This window comes from Cololabis saira, chromosome 15 (genome assembly GCF_033807715.1).
Source record: "Cololabis saira isolate AMF1-May2022 chromosome 15, fColSai1.1, whole genome shotgun sequence".
Taxonomy (NCBI): Eukaryota; Metazoa; Chordata; class Actinopteri; order Beloniformes; family Belonidae; genus Cololabis; species Cololabis saira.
Window position 1 is genome coordinate 10,300,869 of NC_084601.1, and position 26,101 is coordinate 10,326,969.

Below are 26,101 nucleotides of genomic sequence, written 5' to 3' on the forward strand. Positions count from 1 at the left end.
GCGTCTGAACGGCAGAGAAGAAATAACAGCAGTGACGTCTCTTGCTGAGCTACTACAGGAAAACGATTGTGTTTGTGAGCAGAACATCAGCTTAATTGAAACAGTACATTTTATGAGAGATGTAAATCACGCAACTCGTTTCAAGTCATTTAAAAACACAACCCTCAGTTTAAAAGATAAGTTGGGTACAATTAAATGTATTTAAAGTAATGGCACCTTATTTCTTGGAGAAGTGCGCACTGGAAAGTGCCATTGTTGTTCAATCAGGAGGGAAGTATTTTTTGACGTTTTCAGGCGTGTGTCTGCTACAGATGTAAGCGTGTGTTTCTACCGTCCTCATGGGGAATAAAAGCTGTATTTGTGATCCAGATGAAAAAAGGAGGACAGAGTGTCACTGTGTTGTTGAGCCAAGAGGAACAGCTGACCCCCCCCCGCTCACAAAGAACGACACACTCGCTTTCACCACAAGGAGCGAGTTTTCTGCTGGCATACTTCTTCTCTTTATATTTTCATCAGCTGTGACTGTCTGTTTTCCGTGTGTGTGTGTGTGTGTGTGTGTGTGTGTGTGTTGGAAGTCGTGGTGCAGGACCTGAAAAGCCCCACGTTGTTCCCACTTCTTTCTCTGTGTGTTTCATGTGACAGGTGCATTCCTCTGGGCGAGATGAAGCAGCAGCTTTTCATTAAAGCTCACGTTGCTGAGGACACTTCTCTCTCTCTCTTTTTTTTGTTTGGTCTTAATTCCAACCATGAAAAGAGCCCGGGCCAATGCTAAGCAGAGCAGCAGTATCTGCTGTGGAGGCTGGGCGTGCCGTGCACGGCGAGGTGTCGGTTACTGGCCTGCAGAGTGATAAGCGAGGCAGTTGGCTTGATAGTGTCGGCTTGTATCAAAAAATGCAGATGAACCGGTGGAACCAGGATGTCTAATTTCTGCATTTCTGAGGCTTTTATCTTTTCAGACGTCAATTTGTCTGCTTTTAGCTGAAAGCAAATGAAGGGCTCGTCTGTTCTGGCATTACTGCGGTCGGAGTACAGAGCTGCAGTACGGAGAGTGTTGGCGACGGAGGTCCCAGCTGGGTGCTGTTTGAGTCATTTTCCCCTGTTTTGTCCCTTTGCTGCACGACCGCAGCCTCCCGCCTTAGTTGTCACCGACTGAGTCCTTGTGTCTCTATCTGGTCACGTAGATCAGTGCTGCAAACCCCAAATTGGCCACATTTACTGCCTGGGAGGTGCAGACCGTTGATGAAGTGCTCTGATGTGAAGAAGAAAAGCATTTTATAGAGCAACAAACAAAACACACAAAACCCCAAATATTTCAGAAGATGGAGGTGAGAGTTTGCATGCAGGCACATTTAGCCCCCCCACCTCTCTCTCTCTCTCTCTCTCCCACCCCTGCTCTTCCAGAGTCGGTGGCAGGTTAATAAAATAAACATACATCCACCAGTGGCGGCGGCAGGCATGTCGGGCTCCCTCAGCTGTCATCAGCAGTGTGTTATTCGATGCAAGCGTGCGAGTCTATTTCCAACACGGACTGTCACTTTCAGCTGAGGCTTGTCTGTCAAGGCACGTCCCTCCTCTGTTAGCACCCCCTCTTCTCCTCCTCCTGCTCCTCATCCTCCCTCCTTTGTCACATTGGAGCACATATGGGGCATTAGTTTAGCACACTGTGCACCGGTCCAGTTAATGACCGTTCATCACGGTGGCAGTGTAGTGTAATTCTAGCTAAGCCGTCTAAGTGGGACGTCCTCCACTGGGAAAATGATGCGTCCCTGTCATTCCATCGCTGCAATTGATCATCTGCTGTGTGATTTATAGAGGATCTGTGTCTGGGCTTAAATCAGAAATTCATTTTCTGTTTTTGTTTTTATCTAACTTGATGTGTCCGACCATATTTGTTCAGCTGAATTTGCTAAAATCTCTTATTTATCCGTTTCCATCTGTGATGCATTTTTTTTGTGATTCTTATGAAAGCAAATGTACTTTATTTCTAAACTTTTGATGGGATTCCTTTAATTCCGTTTCATTAAATATCTACATATTCTTGAAAATAGTTAGAGCTCTTCAAATTACTATTTTACTTTGATTAACTGGGTCTTTTTTTTTTAAATAGAGATTACCTACTGTTTGTGTGTGTGTGTGTGGGCCCTTGTCCTCTTAAGGCTTTGTGGTGTAGGCCAACCACAAAACAGCTGCCCACCCACCCAATCTGTCATTCGCGCACGCACACGCACACGCACGCACACACACACACACACACACACACGTCAGCACTCCCCGTCTCCCTCTTTGAAGTTTGTCCCAGTCCAGTAGAGTGGTGCAGGGTCAGGATGGAGAGGAGGATTAACGAGGCCCCTGGTATAGACGGATGAAAGGATGGTGGGATGAATGGTCTTTATGAAGTGTTAGATGAGAGGAGAGAAGGCCAGGTGATGACGGCCAGTAGACGTTGGGTCTAAAGCAGACACGGTAATGGAGAGCCAGGATCTAAGGTCTGGATTAAAGACGGGATCAGCCGTTGGCACCGCTGACATCCGCAGCAGGCTCCGTGCACGGCTCTGCAGCGTTTACAGTCCGGTCTAATGTTCCTGTTGCACCTCTGGTCATTAAAAGATTGTTGCCTCTGCTGTCTGAGGCGGTGGACTACGGTTTGAACCCTGTTTATTGGGACAAACGTGAGTTTATTTATTTATTTAAGTTCTCTACTGATTGTTGTCAGACTCCGTCTCCACAAAGAGAATCGGTATTTGCTTTGATATTCACCTTCCTCTGCCTGTCTTTCCACGCTGCAGTCAAGAAAAAAGGCACGCTGCTGTGAATACGCACGCGTGCGTGTGCGCTGCTGCTACGTTATCCCTCTGCACCTTGCAGCGTCGGGGCTGTGCGGCATTAAACAGACAGTGATTGATCTACAGTATGATTGTTTACTTTGCCTTGCTGTCAGTGATGGATGAAGATTTGTGCGTATTTGAAAAGTCTGTGTGAAATATGGTGACGACCGGGGGAAAGGGGTTGTTTAAAAATCAACTCCCTTCGAGGATAAATGGCAGCCAGCCTGTGGGATAACTTCCCCCCCCCATCTGAAATGAAATGCCCCCTGTGGTGCAGCAGCAACGTGGCAATCAGCATTTAATCTATACTCTGTAGGACTGTAAACAGTCGTTTTCCTTGTGGTGTAAATTGTTTTGGTGTCACGCGTTGAATGTCTAAAGCTCTGCAGGAGGAGGAGTTTAGTGCATTTTTAATTAAAGGACATTTGTCATTCTGTGCTTCTCAACTCTAGTAAGCTTTAGGCTGACCAGTTGTACTTGTGTATAAACGTAGTTCTGGTAGCGGCGGTGTCATTTGTGTATATTCCAGCTGTAAATGTCTGACGGCAGCCTTTTGAAGTCCTGAGCCCGCCGTGTTCAGCGCCACACAAACGCCAGCTGATTGAATTCATTCATTACGAAGCACGGCACACGAATTTCCACAAATAAAAGCACCCGAGCAGCAGGATATTTTTAACACCCTCTTCAGTTGCCGTCTCCCCAGGAGGCCGCGGAGAAACCAGGGTGTGTGAATAGAAAGGGAAGCTGCAGACACAATGCCAACCTGTCCTCCTCCCCCCTCTCTGGCTTATCAGCTCCCCCGTGGCATACCTTCTCTTTCTCTTTCAGGTTGTTTTCCATAGATTTGCTTTCACATGGGCAGATAAAGGAAACGAGAGTTGCTCCAGCTCAGTCTCTAACTTGCTTATACACTTTTCCCCACCTTAAATGTTATTTTTAGCCCCGTGAGCTCCGCTTCTGTGCCAGGTTTTTTTTTTTTTTTTTAATGTAAACCATAGATATCAGGCTTCCTCATTCTCACATCTTGTTTCTTTATTTTCAGAGATGTTTCTTTTCTCGTGCCAATAAAAACTTTGAGTTCATGTGAAGACAGGAGGAAGTGCCTCGCTCTGTGCTCGTTTCTGCTGTTGAGTTGCATATTTCCCATAATTAAAGAGGGCTTTGCTGCGGGGCGGGGGGGCGGCTCAGGGTTTCCCCCGAACCGATCTGTCTAGGAAGCAGCATGTTTGGTTTCGTACTGAGGCAGCTGACTTCCATGTTTATTAGGCACAGACGAACTGAAACTGTCCTTTTTTTTAATACTCTAGTCCCAAAGCTGAAAAGAGATGCCGTTTCAACTTTCTCATCATTTGCATCATTTCATGTGAGTGAATGTCGTGGAATCTAAAAACTCCCATTTCATCTCTGGCGTTTGAATAACAACCACGGGACCGCAGCCTCTTGTGGGAGGAAGATTTGCTCCCCGTTGGCGACTGAAAGGGACCCCTTTGTTTCCCGTGGCCAGGTCTTCCAGCACTTTGTCATGTAAAGAGGGCCTTATCTGGCTCCGGCTGAGGGTGAAGGAGCCGGGGAGACATAGCTGGCCGGACCCCCGGGGCCGGCAGAAATCGACATATGGTAAATAAGTAACTGTGACTGACGGGTCCTTTGAGGAGACCGGCTCACACCCGCCCACCGATGTGTCTGTCGGGAGGTCAACTTTGACCCACCCCCCCTTCTCTGGCCACCTGCTTGCCCCGGACCTTTGACCCTTTTAGCTGGACTTCTCTGCCCAAAGCCCGGGACATAAAGTCAATGTGGAGCTAAAACCACAAATCATATTCGATAAGAAGTTGATCGGTTACATCGAAGCAAGTATGCCTTTTTTTTTTTTTAATTTTTTTTATTTTTAATCTCTTTTGATGTGAAGTATAAAAAAAAAAAATCTGATTCCTCTAAATACCTGCATGACCCAGTTTTACAAATGGAAAAATATGATTTCCCATGTAGGGGTGGCCCCACCTCCCACCAGCTGCAGAGTCGAGGCTATAAATTAGCCAGCGAATAATGATGTTAGGCATGTGTGTGCACGTGTGTATTAAACTATGCTTTTATACCGAGACCCATCAAGTACTTGTTAAATATTCATCGTTGTGGCACCACTTGTTTGGTGTTTCGCGTCCTGGTCGCACAGCTGCCGTCTCTGAGCCGTAATGGAGAGCACGCTCTGCAAGTAGCTCAGCGTTGCCAGATCCTGGGTAGAAAAGCTGGCGGGTCCGTGCCGGCGATCGCACAGGCCACAAAGCAGCCATTTTGTTGAAGAAAACTCCGGTCATGTGTCTGTGTGTACATGGTTAGGCGGTGAAGTGGTTGCACATGTGTTTCACAAAGAAACCCCCCCCCCCGCCCCCCCGGTCTGCAGTCGGTCATGTCTAACATATGTTTACCGTGACTCCAGTTGTTCTCGATTAATGGCTGCACATGTGGGCTGGGATCGCAGGCCTCGGAGTGGGTCTGTGTGCACTCACTCGACATGAATGACATGTACTCAGTCGGCTGTTTAAGACGAGTTGAGAAGTAATGAGTGCCCCCCCCCCCACCCAGTTATGAACAGAGGCAGCAAGCCCTTAACAGGCTGCAACTCTTCACCCATTTGAACACAAAGCTTTTATTTTTTTCCCTGGTGTAAATCCAACATCGGCTTTTGGAGCCCCAGATGTTAATTACTTGCTTTGTTAAATTGAGAAATTGATTTATCACCCAGGTGATTAATAACAGTTTGAATGTATAAAGGGTTGTTATGGTATATTTGTGGTTGTAAAACATCAGACTTATTGGGGAAAGTTGCATGAAAATGGGACATTAGAAATATTAACTACACAGTTACCTACAAATGTGCTACCTGAAAACCTGGAAAAACGACTGTTCTGATGGTCGATTAGTCATCGATTATTGAACCAATTAGCCGACTAATCGGATTATGGCCCTCATAATTATTAAATGGATTTTATTTAGCTCTCAGCTTTTAAATTTTGCATGAGGTTGTACAAATAATAAATAAAAACAGGACAGATGAACGCTTAATTCGAAAGTACACTTTTGAATAAACTTTGCTGCCACTTGCCGCCATATTGTTTACCTGGCGCTGTACGCTATCGTGCACGTGGGGAGGGAAGGGAGAGGCCTCACTCTGACGGTAACGGCAGAACGCTCCTGCACATGCCATTCTCAGCAATATTTTAATTAGTTTGCCCCTAAACCTTGCACCCCGACAATCAGTAGCCCACAATGTTAAATATTATCCTTGGTCGTGTGTGTGTGTTTGCGTGTACACAACAGTACTCACGCCGCCTGTGGTGATCCGGACCAGATCTGGTGTACTGTGGGTTTTTAGTGCTCCAGACGTCTCGTGTCTCTGTGTGTTTTGAAAAGTTCTGTTGAAACGCACTTGTTGGTGAGATTGTGAGCCGGAGAAAGACTTGACCTTGACTCGACCTTACGCGGTCCGTACCAGCGACTCGGCCGTCACAGTGGGCCCCGGTCCCACAAGGCGGTTTGGGGGTTTTGGTTTCTCTGCCGAGTTGGATTCGTTAATGGCCTGTTTTCTCAAACCGTCCCCTACAGTGAGCAGCCACATGCATATTGTTTCCAATCACACTCTGCACATGCACGCTAACATACATACACAAGATTAACACTTAAAGTTCCACTAAAGAAAGTATTTAACTAGTGTTTACTCCTTAAAGTTGTATATTTAGGTATTGTTGCCCCAAAGAAAAGCCCCAAAATGGACTGGCTGCGACTAGTCACCTGTTTCCCCCCTCATCAGCATATTTATATATCCCCCTTCAGTTAATCTTGCCCCAGCAGATGTTGACGTTACCCCCCCCCTTGGCTCCTGCACCCTGTACAACAGCCAGTTTTATTATTGGGGTAATTTATCGTTACGTTTTTTAACTTTCAAGAAATTCTCAGGAGGGCCGAAGTAAAATTTTATAATCTTCCAGATTCTAATGTACAAATGTTCTGTTAGTTTTATCACTTATGAGAGTAGTGAGAATGGAGTGGGGTGGCCAGCTGGGGTTGTCTTTGGGGAAACCCCCCCCATCCAGTCATCAGGGTCATCGTCCTCAGATTCGAAGCAGAAATCCACTTGTTTCATGGTAGTAACTTCATATAAATCTTAACTTGGATCTTTTTAAATGAAGAGGGATTGTGAATGCCCACGCCCCCCCCACTGGGGTCCTGCACGTTAGCATGCAGAGCCATGCTTAGCTGGCTCCCCGTCCAGGGTGCCCCCACCAGCAGTCTGCCAACAGTCGGGTTAATATTGCCACCAGCTGCAGGGAGGCTTCTGCCAAGCGTTGCCCAGCGGCACCAGGCCCGCCAGGCCCGCCGGGGCCACACAAGAGTGTGTTCTGGTCCCGGCGCTTCTCAATGAACAACACTGACCAGTGTATTTGTGTGGGAGAAGGGAGGGGGGGGCACAGAACTGTACTGTTGCTTCGAAAAGCTTCCATCGTTTATCTTTCGCGTGGTCTTGTGTCCTGCTCTCTCATTTGTTTGATCCTAGTGTATTTCTAATCTTGATCCAGCTCTTTTGGTTAGCGGGGGCCGTTTTTTTAGAGTGCTTTTATAAACATTTGGCTGGTTCAGTGTTTCTCATTCCTTTCCTGAGCAGATTCTGTTTAATTTATTTTATCCTTATTTGATCCGTGTTATCTTGCGCGTGTAAAACCACATTCATTGTAACCCAGGTGCGTCGCTGCAGTGTTGTGCTTTCAAAGCTGCCGCAGAGGTCGACGTATAATGTGCTAATTAGAGCCTCTGTAAAAGTGGAGGTTAATGTCTCTACATACAGGATGCTGCGAGGGGGTTCCAAGGTGAACATCACTCAGGGAATTCAGGAATGAGCATGCACACACACACAATTATATCAACACAGGATGTCTGTTGTCCTGTCAGACTGGGAGGATAAAGAGGTTAGCCTTTGATGACATAGTATTTACTTGATTAAAGAACAAGGTTTTGCCTCACTGCAGGAAAAAAAATGGGCTTATTTTTGAGCCTGTTTATGGTAGCGCTGGAGCATCAATCTGCAGCGATCTCTTAAAATGTTGGGATATCACTGGGGACGACATTACACGCAGGTCAAAGGTTGTATGGTTGAAAGTACTCTTGAGCTTGGGGAGGGAAGTTTAGAGCTTCGACTGTATTACAAAGTGGAATAAGTGACGGAAATGGTTAAAATGTGGGAAAACCATGGACACAACATGCGCTGCAAGATGTCCGTGGGTTTTCGCTCCGCCACGTACTGTAATGTTAGATTTATTTCAGTTTTTGATGATGCGGAAACGTCTTGGGAATATTAGATGGACGATCCAGAGGCTGTCCATCCTGTTTGTCCTCTGCTTTTGTCATATTTATTTCAAATGAATGCAAGTAGGGGTCAAATGTTTCCTCTAAATCATTCCACAGTGACCACTACTTATTTTCACAGTTTGGGTTCATTTATTTTGCTCCCCGTTCTTCTCTCTTTGTGGGCAAATAGTCCTTTTCACACCTTCGACAACTTTTTAGTGTCCTGGATGTGGAAGTGGGAATTAATTAGTCTGTCTAGTAAAGTAGCTCGTCTGTGCCTTTGCACATTCTTTTATGAGCCAATGGGGTTAAAGCCTGGGGCTACGAGCTGTTGTCATTGTGGTAAGTGTGCCCCTGTGATGGTGCTCGTGTGCTTCTTCCTGACTGATTGTTTACAGCTTTACCTAACTGGATTCCAGATGTAGCTGTGCGGTCCGCCTGCATCTGGCCGTCCAAGGCTAACATCAGGTCTTTGTGCATGTCTCCCTCGGGTGTTTTTTTTCCCCCATTTCTTTCCCCACAACCTGCATGCTTCCATGCAAATACCTTCTTCCCTTCGCGGCAGACGGATGCTGCATAAACTGACCAGAGGCTGGTGCTTTTCTTTAGATTTGAGCTAGCTCACTAGCCTGCAGGCAGTTCCTGACAGGCGATGCATGAGGGTAATGAGGTTACTCCATTTCCTCTTTCGGCCTTCCTGCCCCCTCCTCGTGTGTGTGGGGTGGGGTGGGGGCGGGCGGCGTCAGCTCAGCACAACTGCAGCACAGTGTCTCTCACATTTGGAGAAGATCTCACGAGTGGCGGTGTTTTCACGGTGTCGCAGCAAGCTTTTCCCACGTTAGCCCAGAGTAGCACTACGCGGTATTCTGCTCAGTAATGAGGGTGTTTTGAATGACACGGCGCCTTTTTAACTTATCCAATCTCTTATTGTGCCAATTAAAGCCCAAATCCCGGTTTTTGGTTATCGCCTGTTTGGTGGCAGTAACATGTTGCTGCAGGCGTGAAGAAATGTTTTGATACTTGAAGTTATTCACACCTCAGCATGCAAAGTTTGTTTATATCTCTTATAACCCCAGAGAGCACCTGACTAATCTACTATTGCTGATAGCAATCTGTTTTCTGTTATGGAAGATTAGTTTTTATCAATCTTGTTTTTAAGACTTTGCTTGTAAAGGCAGGTAATAATACTGTAATACATGGCTAATAAAAGCTTCCTCTAGCGGTTTACTGGGGACTATATTTATTCCTTTTGTATGTGCAATATGTAATATAACACTGCCCAGTCTTTTGTGTGTTTACAATTTTATACATTATTGTATCCTGTTAATATCATTTAAGTATGATTGACGAACATAAGTTTGACTGTAAGCCTAACTGTAATAAATCTCCTGTCGGGAATGTTGTTAAAGTGGAAGGATTTTAACATCTCGACAGACAAGTAGAGCAGTTTCAAATATCCTCCAGAGCCATTTTTTTCTGCTTTATAAATGTATATAAATGATTGCTATTGACATGAAGTCATGCTTTTTCACATTTGTCTCTGTGGACCGGGCTGGGATGTGGAGTGGAGGCGAGGGGGTTAGAAATGCGGCTCCGTTAAGTGGGATCAGCAGCAGGTTCTTCCAGCGATCTCCAGGGAGCAGCAGGAAGATGTAGCAGCAGCTGCTGCCGCTATCATGATGGATAACGGCGTGTTAGGGAGCGCCGTCCATCAGATCGGACGCTCTGTGTGACCGCAGCTAGTGAGCTGGTGTGTGTGTTTGTGTGCGTGTGTTTGTGTTTGTGTGCGTGCGATGTATGAAACGCAGTCCAAGCTCTGGTCAGTGGCATTCGGCCAAGCTGAAAATGATATTGTGACAGAGTTGGAGGCAAGTGTGTTGAACAAGGCTGTTTATTATTGAACATGAGCCATTTGTTATGCAACCTGTCGGCTCGGAGAGTACGCGTATACGTACGAGTGCTGATTTATGGCCATTTATTTCTCCTTCTGCTCCCCAGTTCTACTGTAAGGTTTATTTTTCAGACTACAGTAAGGTCAGACATGCCTCGGCTCTCTCAACCAGCCAAACGCAACTTTGCAGTGTGAGGAATGTTCCTCAACTGAGCCCTAAAAACCATGGCAACAAGGCTTCGCAGCCGAGACACCGCTGCAGAGCGGATGCCATACGATTACTTTAACATTTCCCTTTATGGGGGAGATTTAAAACTCCCGGAGCAACAATTGCACGGTGCCTTGTTGGCTGTATGGCGCAGGAAACGGTTGCTTTAAAGCCAGTGTTTTGTGATAATACTCCTTTGGTGATGTGTGCATGCACTGAACCCAGGAAAAAAAAACCTTAAACTCCTTCCACGTGCTGTAAGATAATCTACTATAAACACAGTCTGGGTTCCATTAGATATTTTTAAACAAATTAACTGTACAGATCAGGAAATGGGTTTTATTTTTATCCAATTGTGCTTCTGGGCTTTGATAGTTTATTCCAGTGAGAAACGACATGAAATGCAGCTTTAAAGTTGGAGTCAGCATCTGAACTCTGAGGAGCTTAGTCGAAATATGCATCAGGAATTTTATTTGTTTTGTTTATTTTTGTGCATGATGGTGAGAAGAACAAGGGTCAGAAGGTCGCATATCCAAGTTGCAATGTGCAAATTCCTTTATTTAGCAGCCATCTGAACATCTCATGCTCGCACACATGCTTGTCATACCAAAATAAATCCATCTGTGAAAGCATCTTTGTTTTGAGCTGCTGTCAAGAACTAAACCACCAAAAAAGAAAAAACATTACTACATCATAACTTGCACTTTACATGTCTTATTTTAAGAGTGGTGAGGAAGACGCACAGAAGCGGAAAGATGCTTCATTTAACAGCAACATTGTTTCATTGAGTAGCAGCTGATGCAGAAATGTTGCTTAAAAGCGTGCTGTTCTGGCATTTCAGCACGTCTTCAGCGGGATGGCATGTTCAGTGTTTACAGGAGCTGTGCTAATGCAGATGTCCTCTGTGCTAAAAACACGCAGGATCTTAAAAATACTGTGACATTCTTTTTCTTTTGCTCAAAAACAAGAGAAAAACACCAAACCTGGTGACAGTTTGTGCTTTAAAGCTTGATCTCATACATCTCCGAGTTCTGCTCCACTTTTACCAACCCTTTAGCGTTTCCTGCTTAGCAGTACTGAATGGAGCTGACAGTCTGTCACTTCTGTATGCTCAGATAGATGCAGACGATGTGTGCGTTCGTGATTGTGCAAATCCAGACAGCTGATGTGATTGACACCGGAGACAAAGGATGTAAACCGGAGGAGACCGCTGTGATCAGACAGAAGGAATTGTCGGGTTATCTGGTGCATATGTTCAAGAAAGTTAAGTTAAACAGCATTTGTGTATGAACAAATATGGTTTAAAGCCACTGCTGTGCTACAGGAGGCATCTCCAGTCTTTTTGAGTCTTTCCTTTTCTGCCTTGCTAAGTGAAGGCAAGTGCTATCGTGGCATCACGAGTTTGAGGGAAAACCCCTGTAGCTGCACACATTCTGATGCGAGGTTGTACTGAGTTGATTACAGTGGACTTGTTGTCCCCGGCAACCCCAAAAACTTCGTTCCATACGCCTCAGAGCTCCAGTCTGAGATAAGCATCCGGCCTACTTGAAGCCATAAGAGATGCAGGAACCAGGATGTAGTTAGGATTGGAATGTAAATTTAAGGACTGGAGTGCGTTTTGGGAACTGCTGCTATTATTTACACATGGGCTTTAGACTCAGCCACCTGGAGATGTCAAACGTCCATCTTTTCTCCTTGTGAGTAATCTGCTTTCATGTTCAGTGTTTCCCCAACAAGGCTGGTGAACCCTACAGTACACTGAATTAAACCTTTTGTGGCATTTTAAAACTTTTATTATTATTATTTTTGCACATGTTTTCCTTTCTTTTTGTATCTATAATCAAAATGCTATCTGAAAATTATTGGTCATGACTCATGACCTTTTTTTTTTTTATGGAGAGAAGAAAGGAAAAAAACTGATCTGCTTGGGAATTAAGGCGTTATCATGGTGGTCATCTGCTCCGCTTGTGAACTCTGAGCGCTCACATCCTTGCAGCCAGTCATATGGGCCCCATGTGTTTAAGTACAAAAGACATGAGGGAAAGAGCTGCTAGAAGTGGGGACCAGGACCGTCACGACTACTGGATATTATAACCCCGGCTTTGTTAGAATAACTTTGCTGCTCCATCCATCCATCTATCCTTCCATCCATCCATGTCTCTGTCCCTCCTCCAAGAGGAAATGTGTGTTAGAATAACAGATTTCAGGGCAGTTTTGTAGAGCAGATCACAGCTGGCTCCTGGCCCACATTCCTCTGCCGTGACGTCTGCACGGTCAACAGCAGCGCAGCACCATTTTTGGATCAACTACTCTGCACATGCACAAATGTTATGTACGCAGCACACGCAGTAGACTGAAATGCAAACGTACAGAAGGCCGTTTTGTGTCGGTAGCATAGGAATACTTTCACTGATGTAACGCTAAATAGATGAATAATATTCACTTTTACAGAAAAAGAAGAAAAAGAGAAAAGCTTCTGTTCAATCCAAGCACCAACCATCTCACGTCAAACTTTGGAGTCTCATGTGGAGCCAAGTTTTGTTGTTTGTTGTTGTAGTACCTCACTGACCTTTTTATGTTAAAACGCCCAACTTTAGAGTAGAAATAAGTATATTTACAGCACGCTTGTCTCTGTTGTTTGACTTAACACCTGACGACTCTGAGGGGGGTGAATTTATATCAAGCAATGCATTTATTTCCAATATGATGATTGGCAGTTGGCTCCGCCAGTCGTGAGCTGTTATCACTTCCTCATCCGTCATGCTGCTGCACGCTGGGTGAAATGCGAAGGCCATATTTGATCATGTCAACGTTTTAAAACGGTACATCCCGCTGTAAACGTCTGAAGGCAACCCTGCAGATATTTATGCGAGGTTCGGGTGTGTACCGGGTGTGCGAAGGAAAAAGGGCTGCAAAGCCGGCCTTCGGAAGCCAACGGGTCACGTGACAGAACGAGCTGTTGTTTGTTATATGCAGTTTATGGTTCAATCACAGGCTCCAGTCTCTGTTGGAGAATACATTCTGATTTATTTATTTTCTGTCACACTTCTGCACATAAGCCTTTAGTACAACATAAAAGCAACAAAGTGTGTGATTAATACACAGTGCTGTAATACGCTTCTTCATCCACGTTTTTAATAAACATTTCGTTATACTGTCGAAGCGCCACTGAAGACTTTAGCTCGTGGGTCTCGTGTAATAAATTAATCCTCAGCTTGTTTTCCTTTTGCAGTAAATGTACATGATATTCTAGTAAGGTAGTTGATCTGTGTGTGTGTAGTGTTTTTATTTATTTATATATATATATATATATATATATATATATATATATATATATATATATATATATATATATATATATATATATACATACATACACAGGACTGTCTCAGAAAATTAGAATATTGTGATGAAGTTCTTTATTTTCTGTAATGCAATTAAAAAAAACAAAAATGTCATACATTCTGGATTCTTTACAAATCAACTAAAATATTGCAAGCCTTTTATTATTTTAATATTGCTGATTATGGTTTACAGCTTAAGATTAAGATTCCCAGAATATTCAGATTTTTTTTAGATAGGATATTTGAGTTTTCTTAAACTGTAAGCCATGATCAGCAATATTAAAATAATAAAATGCTTGCAATGTGTGTGTGTTTTTGCAATTGCATTACAGAAAATCACAATATTCTAATTTTCTGAGACGTGTGTGTGTCAGTCATCACCTGACCATCTTTGCTGAACACAAGAATTTTGAGATTTGACTTTGATGCTGATGACAACAGTTTTGTTAACATTCAGCCCTCATCATGGTCACCTCCCTGTTCATTCTTGTATTTAATATAACATTTAAAAAAAAATCTGCCTCCATTGTTACCAAGAACTGCTATAATGTACTTTCTGTTCATCTGCCCTCTGGGATGGTGGGTTTGCTCTCTTTTGTGGAAAGGATCATTCAAGCCTTGCTCGGCCACTGTCACATCCAATCTGATGTGCAGATTCAGTCGTAGACGTGATCCTGCTCATGGTCTGCCGTGTAATTATTGGCACCATGCAGACGGCCTTTTAATATCTGATTAATTCTGTTTATTGTCACAGTGATTGCTCGGTCACCGGACGGCCTCTCGGGGAGGTGTTTCTCATGTATTTCTACTGGATCCGTGCATTTCTTTCCCAGTACGAGCTTTAATGTAATTACCCACTGTTCTGATGCTGCTGCAATGGAGTCCGTCTGCATTTGTGCAGTTTTACATGACGGATTCACGGGGTCACCGGGTACAGGTGCAAGAATCTTCCCGAGGCATCTCTTGACTACATGCACACACATGCGCACACACAGGTTTACTGTAATGATCCCTTCGCTCATTAGTGAAATACCGTTGGCCAGGTCGGACCTGATTGGCAGGTGTGTGTGTGTCAGTGCCAGGTAGCGCTCTGTGTGGAAACGATGCCTTGCAAAGACCCACACGGGATGGAAGACGAGGGGATTTTGGTGGCAGGTATATAGATATATATTTTTATAAAAATCACTGCTGACCACCCCTCCTGTATTTTATACTTTTTATGGCTGAAAAAAGTGTGCAACAACTACTCTGATCGGACAGCTGGTTATCCCACAGTTATTGTTGTATTTGGGACCAAAAGCCGTCAAAACTGCCGGTAAATTTAGGTATTTTTTACTTGTAATTTCTATCCCATCTTCATTGCTTAGTCTGCGTGGCAACAGGAATGTTGTTGGCGTTCTGCCAGCAGCTTCTGTGAGGAAACCACGAGAACCTGAAGGAGAAAATTGATGCAGACGAACTTGAAGGTCAATTTTTGGAGATCTTTTTTTTCCTCTCCCCTCAGCTGTGCTCGTGTGTATTAGCTGTCAGCTGTGTTCTTCAATCATCCGTATGTGCGTGTGTGTGTGTGTGTGTGTGTGCGCGCGTGTGCGTGTGTGTGTGCACATTTGGCCTTATGCCACACCATGAGGGAAGGGGTGCTAGTGAGCTGTCGAGGTAATTGGTGCTTACCTGACAGGCTTTTGCGTGCACATGCACACACAAAGAGTGGATTAGATGACATTAACTACAGGAGGAAATGGCATAATTGAATACTTGCATTACCTTTCTCTCTGGTGAATGTGTGTACATGCACACTGGCGTGTGACAGCGTAATGAGGGACTGCGCTTTAGACAAAACAGACGCTATTCACCCTTGTCACAGGCTGCAATGCCTCTGTGCACTCAGTGTGTGTGCGCTTGCATGCATGTTTATTGCATGCAGACAGACGTGGTTGACACCCATCAACTCCATCACCGTGCAGACAGATTTTAATATCGTCCCTGCTTTCCAGGCCCTCCTGTGAGGTCTCCTTCTTTCTTGAGCAGGACCTGCAACATCTAAACAATAGGAGAGATGTTTGTCGGCTGCAGCAACAAAAGCGCTGCAAACAAGGAAAATCTTTAATCTTGTCAGTGTCGACAAAAAAAAGTAGGAATTTATTTCTGTTTTCATTGAAATAAAAAGGCGTATTGAGTAAGATTGAGGTGATTGTTTGCTTGTGAGCCTTTTAATGGACATGATAAAGTCGTGCGCTAGTGGAAGGTGAAACTGAGCCGTTTCATGACGTTGCATCTTTGACCCAAAACGTGCTGAACAGCCGTTTTGGCAGCAGGTTTTCTGAGTGAATTTTTGACATGGCACCCTTTCAGGATTGTTGACATCTGTGTCAAACACACCGGCACGTTTGTACACACCCTGTTATAATGCGGCTATAATTAGCAGTCAGTTGTCTGCACAGAGACTGCTTGTTTTTTTTTCTTCCTTTTAAATCAATCATAACGTGTGTAGTTTGCATGTTTGTTTTGCGTGTGTGTGTGTGTGTGTGCGCGTGTGAATACATTATCAACGGCACTGAGATGTTGGAGCATCAGTCGCCTCACCGGCATCGTATTCCCCGAGAGGGTTTAAGACGAGATGAACTTCCTATTTTTTCCTCACTCACGTGCACATTTAGAGACATCCCAACAATGTCAGTCTCATATTTTAACGCCTTCTGTGTATGTTTTCCAACGCTCCGGCTGTTATCCTGCTCACACGGCAGCGCCTAAACCTCCTAATGGTTTTCCTCTGAGGCGGAGACTCAAGCCGGTTCCCACCAAATCAAGTGAAAGCATATTATTAATAACGGAGTATTGTCTTCTCTCAAACTCTGAGCTCAGATCCACCCGCCCCATGGCTCGACAGGAAAGAAGCAGTTTCCAGTTTGCATTACTTATTAATAACCCCTTTGTTGCTCATGTCGTAATCTAATTTCCCCTCGTCATTAGCTTCCTCAGACATCAAACACAAGGCTGCGCCTGCATGCAGCAAACGCAGGAGAGAAGTGTCACCGTTGCTGCTGGAAGCCGTCTGAAGTTCTTCTTTAAAAATTAAATGTTTGAGTGTTTTAAGTTAGTTGTGGCTTTACCATTATTTGATTAAAGTAGACTGGGGATTTTATTTTATTTGTTTGAAGGACATGTCCTGGAAAGGGTTGGGACTGAGTGTCTTTGACAAAAACACTGTTCATCAGTTTTAAGAGATTAGCAACACATGAGGTCCCATGATGGGTTTTTGTGTTTGCTTCTTGCTTTTTAAATGACTAAAACACACGTTGTCTGAGGGTGCTGGCCTGTATTTGGTGATCTGGTCATGTTTTGGAGTTAATGTAAATGTACACAGCGAGTGCCATGAGAAAAAGAAACCTCAAAGCAAAACTAAAGATTGTATCTGCTATGACGACATTTATCATGTTTGTGTGACATGGTTCCCCTTAAAAGCATTGAAGATGTGATGACGGTTATGAAAACAGTAGAAAGAGCAACAACAACATGTGGTGTCTACCTCATTTGTAATGATCTTTCTTTGCATGTTTTTCAGGACGACAGTGATGGCATCCCGTGGTCGGAGGAGCGGGTGATGAGAAAGGTCCTTTATCTTTCTCTGAAGGAGTTTAGGACGGCACAAAAACGACAGCTGGATGGTGACGGCACCGCTAACTCCAACGGTAAGTCTAAAGTTCACTATTCTGCATCTGCTTTTCTTTTTCTTTCAAATACACATAAATCCTTAATGACCAGACACCATTTGGCTTGTCTCTTACCGTTCCTGCAGAGCCCTACAGATGTGCACGCACCATTTGTAAATGTACTAGTGGAATCCTAGATTCCAGTTTTTCTGATAAGTGTCACATTAAGGAGTAAAGGAGATCCTTATAATCACACGTCCAGATGCTAAACATGTACGCCGTGAGTCGGCTTCACTCGCTCGTTTATTTTCCTATAAATCTAAACTGGAGCCAGAGTTTGAGAGTGTGAAACGAAGCTGGGAACTTTCATTTCATCCCAGACTAAATAAAGAGAAGCGGAGAAACAGTGTTTCATTTGTGGCATTCTGCGGAGCACGTCTCTGAGTTCTGTCGCGCCGTCTCAGAACAGATGATGGAGGAATCTTGTCATCCTTTTGTTGTGGGTCGCTGGGCAGAGCGCGGCAGTCTGCTGGTTCGGTGTCGCAGCTTCAAAAGAGCCATTGAACTGAGAGTGCTTCCATCTTGTTTTCAAATGTTGTTTAAGCATCAAACAAAGGAGCTGTGAGGTCATCCCCAGCTCCACAAACATGTGGCCCGGTGCCGGTAATCCCTTCCAGCTTGGACATTTGCACTCTCTCTGGAGGCAGCGCTCTCAGGAGCTTTGACAGGAATTAATATTTGAAAAAGTGCTCGCATGAACAGAAAGCTAATTCCAGGTGGAGGCTCGTAGTAACAGTTGAGGGGTAGCGAGGGTCTGGGTGTGCGAGAGCATGGGGAGATGAACAGCTTGTTCTGGGGGTGGCGGGGGGCAGCCACCGTGTCTCAGTCTGACGCTGCAGCTCCTCCATAAAAGAGAGATTTGAACTTCACACGTGCCTCTGAAACTATTCTCAGTTGACGTTATCACTATCCAAACACAGGAAGAAAGAAACTGAGCAGGAAAGAAAAGCGTCTGGAAGTTCACACCCCGTCTTTCAGCCCGTCAGTTTGACGGACAGCGAAGCAGGCAGGCTAGACGCCAGGTTCCTCTGAAATGTAGGATATCTTTTATACATGCCCATTTTCTTCCTCCTCTATCTTTCTCCTGTGTTTTTGATTTATATACATTTCTTTCCTCTGCACACCTTATTTGTTTACTCTGTGCCTTCCCCCCCCTCCTCCCCCTTTTGTGCCGGGCGTCTCATAGCCGCCACTCCAGCGCTCCTCGGGGCCTTTTAAGCCGCCGCGGGTAGGTGACCTTATCACCTGAATAAAAATGACTCATTAGACGCCGGCGGTGGCCCGTTGCACGGCGGTAACGACACGGGCTCACGCTGACACAATAGAAACGATCAGCCTGCTGTTTCAGAGCGGGGCGGCGGGGCTTCGGAGGCTGCCTGAGCGGCGCCGCTTCCCATCTCGCACAGACGCTCTGATGAAACTGTCAGCCATTTTGGAGGATCCCACTCGGCGTGCTCCACATCCTGAATGGACAGCCCCTGCTGTTTTAGAGGGCCGAGGGGCGGAGGGGCCGAGCTCGTGCCGGGGACAGACGTGTGCCGCAGCCTTTAGTCCCGCACGGCCGTCACTGTGAAACCAAAAGCCTTTTCAGACTCCTCAGGCAGTGCTTGAATGTACACAATCGCTTAATACACGGCTGTGTTTGAAGACTCTCTTGCTAAACAACTATGAGTTTAAAAGTGTAATGTACAGCGCTGGGACATGCTACCTGTGCAGGTGTTGCAGCTGGAAAGGCTGAGATTGTAAAAGTTGGTGGCTTTGCAATAAACGTATACAGAAATGTGGCATGGGTTGGGATCATGCAGCACTTCTTAACACCACTTACTGCTGTGATGGTTGTGCAAATGATGCAGATTAAGAACTTAATAGCCTCTGGTTATTTTTACCCCGGCTGACCGCTGGACACCAGAACCACGGCTGTCAGCTGAAAGGGCAACTGACATGTCTGAGTTGTTGCTCTGCTCACCTTTCTTTGGGGGGGGATCTCGTATGAAGCTGCTTTCTCTCAGATTGCTTTCTTTGTTTACTTTCCTTTTCTGAAAACCAGATCTCTCTTTTGTTGTGGGCAGACGTGGTGCTGCGACGTCAGTGGTGCTGAGTCTGAGCAGGACTGAACCCTTTTTGTGAGAAACTGCAGGGATGAGAGGGAACTCTGAGACAAATGCAATAATTGCTGTGTTCAGGAAATTAATTTAACAGCTTCTGAAAGAGAAAATAACTACACACACGGAAAAATAAATAAATAAATACGCATAGTATTAGGTTTCTCCCTCCAACCTCCTTTCAGGACCTGGGTACTCTCACTACAACTCCTAGACGTGGAACTTCTGGTACAAGTTCGTCCTTCTCTCCCCAAAGACGACCTCCTCTGCTTTGGTTTCAGTTTTATGGGGGGGGTCAGTCAGATGTAAAGGCCCTGACACACCAAGCCGACTGTCGGCCGTCGGGCCGTCGATGAGCGTCTGTCGGCCTAGTTTCCCCAGTATGTCCCGCACGTCGCCACAGGTCGGCCGCCCGTCGGCAGCTTTTCAGCCGATTCGTCATGTCGAATCGGCGTCGGCCGTCGGTCAAACAGCTCACTCTGTGATTGGCTGTTCAGGTAGCGAATCAGTGCACGAGAAGAGAAACGGAAGTGACGAAAGCAAACAAACGGCGAAGGATAAGAGGACACGCACTTTTTCACACTATTTTTCGCCTCCGCCTCCTCTTTTCCAATTCTTTATTCTTACGCATTGTGGTAGCGAGAGTGGTGTGGAAATGTGGTGTGAATATGAAGCCTATTTGTTTTGTTTACGGCTTCCCAGAGCTTCCGGTTTTCCCTTGTTTTTGAGTGAATACAGACTACCGCTGCCTGCTGGTATGGAGGGGAATTACCTCTCACGCATGCGCCATTGGGTGTCGTCTTTGCGGTGTCTAGTGCTTCTTTTTGAGCCCGACCCAGCCCGACACAGGCGACGCGAGGCGACACAGCAGTCGGCCGACAGCGGGCGACGTCGGGTTGGTGTGTCCTCGGCTTTAAGTGCCAGCCTGCCTCCTCGTTCAGCCATCCCCGGGTCCACAACCACCAGTCGTGCAACCTGCCGGGCCGACCGTCTCCATAGCACTTGCTGCCTCCCGTGCTCCTTCCTGCATTATTTAACAAGTGACATTATGCCCTTCTGAATCCCATCTTCCGCTCATTCACCCACGCATCCTTTGTCCAGCCACATTCCTCTCCTCCTTTTCTCTTCCACCATCCGCTTGTCCTTCCGATTGTTTCTCATCCAACGCAGGGATTCATTACACATCGATGGGGCTCTGGTTACTGCCTACTCTCCCCTCTCCCTCGTGGTGCTCGGTGTCCTCGATTATGTATTTCCAAACCCTCTTTCCTCCATTCTTCTCTTGCCAACCTTTCTTCCTTTTCCCTCTGTTCTGTTTTTCATTCATCCTCTTGTTCGCCATCTGGCTGAAGCTTTATCTGCAGTATGTACGCATGTCTTTACCTAACTATTTCTGTCCTCTTCTTTGCATATGTCCTTCAATCATTTCCTTTCCTCCCTCACCATTTTCCTGAGTGCTTTTGATGGAGAAGCTGGCTGTTGGCCAAATACCAGGCTCGGGGGGGGGGGGGGGGGTTATGACTGTCCCCTGTTTTTTCTTCCTCTTCTTCCTGTCAGTCTGAACATCTCGGGCTTTGCTATGTGGAAGGTTTTTATGCACATCATGCCCTTTCCTCCATCGCTCAGTCCGCTGTCACTCTGCTGTCGGCCTGCATTTCCCATGCTGCTTGCAGCCGGCGTGGCCGGACTGGCAGCCGTGGCAGCTGAAACACTGTGGGAAACATTGTTTTTTTCTCTTTTCCAGTGTTGCCATCACAGAACAGAGGAAGGCAGATAAAGGTATTCCAGCTTAGGGAGAATATAATTGAAGGCTGGACGGAAGTAGATGGAGAAATGAATGAAGTTTAGCTCTCGACTCATTTGAGGGAGTGAGATTGGATCTGCTCTGTCCTTGTATGCTCTTCCTCCATAAACGCAGAGGCCATCGCTGGATCCCATCTTTGCCTTTGATGCCTTAGATTTATAGCTTTGAACTTGCACAAAGCAGATGCTGTGTTTCTGAACTGCACATTGTTATGTGCTTTTGTTCTGGCTTGTGGTGAAGTGTCATGCTGTGTTGCGAGGTCCAGTTTTGGAAGGGGGAGCAATGCATTCTGGGCCATTTCAGATCGTCTTGCCAGGCAGTCGGTCTCAGTATGTTCCCCTGCTTTGAAAATGTGTGGGAATGGAAACCGAGAGGAGTGTACGTAGAACGAAATGGACCGATTGTTTTGTTTGAAGCTATCCAGTTTTGTTAAGAGGCTAACTTGAAACAAAGGGCTTGGCTTAAAATGAGCTTTTTGCTTGTTTTAATAAAGAGGAAAAGGGAGATTTGAGTAACATTGAAGGTCAGCGTTGTAGTCTATGAACATGAGAAGTTAGTCAGAATACAGTTGATTCACTAATATTAGCTATCCTAGCTACAGGATAGCTACACTCGTCTCCCTGTTAAATTTTAATTTTGGTCGACTGTAACTTTCACTAACATTGCAGCGATCTATCTTTGTACCCTATATGAGCGGGACTCACAGTCTGCTGTTTGTTGTCTGTTCCTGAGGAAAAGCAGCGGTGAGTTTTTCCTTGAACACTGACGGTCCTCTGACTGTAGGTGCTGATCTGAACGGGAAGCGCACAGTTAAGACAATGCTTCTGTTTGTTTATCGATCACCGCAATCTGTCAGGTTTCTCCGAAGAGCAATCCATAACGTGGATGAACCCGGGGTGTGTTAACGGGCCGTTACATGGTGTTTAAGGTGATTAACAAAGGTCTGACCTGGCGGGACCGCTGTCAGGGAAACGTATCCTAGTGCTCCTTCGGACGTGATGCCCGCAGCTTCAGCTGCTGCCATACTGATACACGTGGTCACGCCTCTAGATGTGATGTCTGGGAGGGCAGTAAACAACCGATAGCCTCACATCCCGCCCGCCGTCGTCCCTGCAGCGGTATGACCACCTTGATTTAGTTCTACTTAGCTCTGCAGCTCAGGCTAATGGGCTCCTCTCAGCTCTGTGATGGGCCATATTATGCTGTGTTTCACTGTTCACTCCCTCCGGTTCTCCTGAGACACGGAGGTGAACGTAGCACAGCGATGGGCTTAGCTGAGCACACTGCCTGAATCTGATTAGACCCCCCCAGCCCCAGAGGAGCAGCTATCTGGGCGGCGTGCTAGCACGCTGTGGAGGATCCCCGGCTCGCAGCAGCGCTGGCCCATCCCCGCTTCCTCTGCTTTCTCAAGATTTGCAGCACTGCCCCTCAGACGGGCACTCATGTGTAGCCAGCATATGTCAAACAACTCTAAGGAATGGGGGGATGGATGGAGAGGGAGCGCAGGAGAGGAGAAGAATGGAGGCTGGTGAAATGGGCCTCTGCTTGTTTGTTTGCCTTCTCGGGGGATGCCATGCATCAGTCACTTTCTGAGCACAATTAAAGCAAATGAGCTGCGGTGTTTCTGCTCTGGTGTGAAGTTCACTGGGAAAGTGCACAAGTGAAGACGGGCCGATGCACCACGTTCATATCCTCCTCCCATCATTCCTGCACCGGTCGAATTTGTTTCAGTCTGCTTGTAGTTTCTTTTTTGAATGTAGAACGTATGCAGTCCACATCAAACGCTGGTTATTCTACCCGGATAATCCTGAAAACAATTGAAAAGGACATCACCGCAAACCGCCTTTATTGCGTTAGACCCGCTCTGCGATTTGTTTTGCATCAGAGCGGTTTTTGCTCAGCGGCCCTGCCTGTAACGCGAAAAGGATGTCTGCTTGGAGCTGCTGCTGTTGTGTCATGCACAAAGACTGCCGAGCCCCGTACCGGTGACAGTGCTCTAACAATCAGCTGAGCGGCTGCAGCGTCGTTGCAGGACGCTGAGGCGCAATGACGCCGCATCAGTCCCGCCTCCAACAGTAGGCCTGTGTTGAAAAAATCGGTTTCCCAATTCTAAATCGATTCTCATATTAATTCCTAAAAATCGATTCATATGTCTAAAGATCGATTTTTTTTTTTTCATCATTACATTACAACTTTTGGTTATTTTTTTGTTTATCTCCAAAAAAGGAATGTTTTGTTGGACACGAGAATAACTGGTGCCATGTTTTTGCCTTTAAATATGTTTAAAGGTATGACAACATTAAAGTGTTAGGTTATAATTGTATAAATTGTCTATATTTCGTTACTTTATATACTGTCTTGGGGTTACATTTGCAATAAATGCTAAAAACCAAATTCTCAAAAATTAAAAACCAAAATAGACCGAAAATGGAACAAATAAAAATGGATTGTGGGAAAAAATAAAACCGATTTCATCCGTCTCTGTTTCCTCCCTGGATCTGTTTGGTAATTCTGACCCACATGATGTTTCTGAAAGCAGTTCTATCAGCATTCTGGGAGCTGATTGGTCCTTACAGCATCATTAGCTGCAATACTTGCTGTTGAATCTCAATATAATACTAGTAGTAATATTTTGAATAACTACAGTCATATAATTCATGCAAATGCTCAAAAAACAGTTTTAATAACACTAACCCAAATCAATATTGGAATCGGATCGAATCAAATCTTGATAATCGATTCTGAATCTTAAGAATCGGAATCGAATCGATTCTTGACATTTGAATCGATCCCCAGCCCTATCCAACAGGGAGAACGGCTCTGGTGTTTTTGAAGGGGATGCATTGAACAGCAAAACAAACATACAAACCAGTTTCATCGTGTAAAGGTTCAGGTCATACCCTGTGATGGATTGGTGCTTTACCCAAGTTAGACCCTTTGTATTTCTCTCCGGCCTTTTGATGAAAAAAATAAGAGCTTAAAAAGAAATTAAGCAAACGAGTGTGTTCATCCTTTCGTGCCAGCCGTGACATTGCTGGGGAGTGATTCACCCCTGGCCTATAGACTTTGCGGCTCTTTACTACCAAAATAAAACATAGCCAGCAACATAATAGCCTTACTCATCACGCTGGCTCTTGTTAACTCTCTGACTGCAGCTCAGTATCAGATGAGTGTACCTCCGCTTTCAGGTACTGACCTGCCCTGCATGTGCAGACAATCCCAGCACCGTTACAGTACCACAACCACAAACTGTGCCTGCATGCGTCCATTCACCTCAAAGCAGTAGCTTTAAGTACGTTAAATGATGTGCTTTGAAACCCGTTCATACTCACTTGCGCGTTGTCATTTGATCTTGGGACGCCCGATCCCGTCTTTCCCCAGACGACACGGTGCCTGGACTTTTTCAGAAGCAACAACTTCACCAACTGGATGTCATTCAAATTAAGTTATCCCAAACCTGCACTCCGCTCTTCTAAGCTTTTTTTTTTTTTTTAAGGGATATGCATTGTAGGGCGAGTGACGCATTATTTGCCCATCAAATGGAATTTGCTGGGTGCGTTTTGAAATACGTGATGCTTAGTAAACCAGTGTAGGTGTTGCTGAATGAAACATGTGCAACTGCAGAATGATTGATTGAACACCCCACTGGGCGTCTGAGTCATTGATCGTGAGTTGACACACCTGGGTCCAGTCAGTCACAAGTACCTGTCAAAACAGGCTTTCCTCACTATCTAATCTGAATCTTGAGCTTTCACTTCTCCAAATGGACCCTCGGGCGTCCAGAGGTGTTTTTAGGCTTGTTATGGCCTTCTGATTGGTCTTCTCTCTTTTTAGTAACCCGAGTGCTTAAAACTTCCCCCAGATGTTTCCCTGACAAGTTTGCTCGTTCACTATTCGTCGTCTACAGCCGATTCTCCCCGAGGACCACGAGAGCTGCCCATGTGGAAATCCAGCCTTTTGATACCTGATTAATTCACTTGTCTCTTTTAATTATTGCCGACTTCCACTCTGCTCTTTTCCCTTATTTGAATTTTCCGTGCCTGTTTCTTTTGCTTCTGATTTAAGGATGTGTTTGGGGCCACGTCTTGTTTGCGCGAGCTGCTTGTAGCGCGTTAGATCGAGGGTCTCGGCAGGACTCGCTCAGAATGTTAAGTGCAGCAATAACTGTTTATTCATCGCACCGTCCCTGGCCCGTCTTAAAGAGAGAGAGTCTCTGCCAGAAGACACGGGTCATGTGACGATGGAAATTGATAGGAAAATGAGTGCCGCCGTGTCATTGCAAAAGACAAGTTAATGCACTATTTGACTGAGTTTGTGCGGGTTTTAATGTTAGCAGAAGTGTTTGGAGATGACATCAATCTAGAAGTGCTGCTCTGTTGTTCCTCGCTCTCTCTGCTGCCCTGTCAATAAATCAGACGTTCCTTCTTCTTATCAAGAGGCACCCACTGCCCTTTATCCTTTCTCCTCATCTTTCTCAGACGCTAACCTTTTTTTTCCTGTGTGTTTTCAGGTTCCCTAACCAACGGACAACTGAACGGCTCGGGGTCGAAGGGCAGCCACAAAGAAGATGGCTCCTTGCGCTCTCAGGGCCTGCACGGGAGCAACGAGTACGGCGAAGACGGTCCTGCAAAAAAGAGGTGCGATTGTCCGTCCGTGTGGTTCCCTGTCCGGTTTCTGGTCTCTGAAGGAGAGACCTCGAAGGAACTTGTTTCGTGTCACCCCAACCATCGCTGTATTGTGACCATAAAGAGAGAACTTGCAGTCGAAGTATAAATCGTGGACACAGCTGAGCTCCAATGAGTTTGCAACATGACACCGGCCGGATTCACGTCCTGCTCAGTGTTTTATACACGCATGGTTTATCTTCGCCCTTTTCT

At 45.6% G+C, this 26,101-nt stretch overlaps 1 protein-coding gene across 2 annotated transcripts in view; it reads left to right on the forward strand.

Moving 5' to 3' along the window:
- Positions 1-26,101, forward strand: part of jarid2b (jumonji and AT-rich interaction domain containing 2b) — a 102,898-nt gene that overhangs the window by 28,113 nt on the left and 48,684 nt on the right. For both annotated transcript variants that reach the window (XM_061742433.1, XM_061742434.1), the window contains exons 2-3: positions 17,171-17,297; positions 25,735-25,861. In XM_061742433.1, the coding sequence (XP_061598417.1) occupies positions 17,171-17,297; positions 25,735-25,861 (254 nt within the window). The remainder of the gene's footprint in view (positions 1-17,170; positions 17,298-25,734; positions 25,862-26,101) is intronic.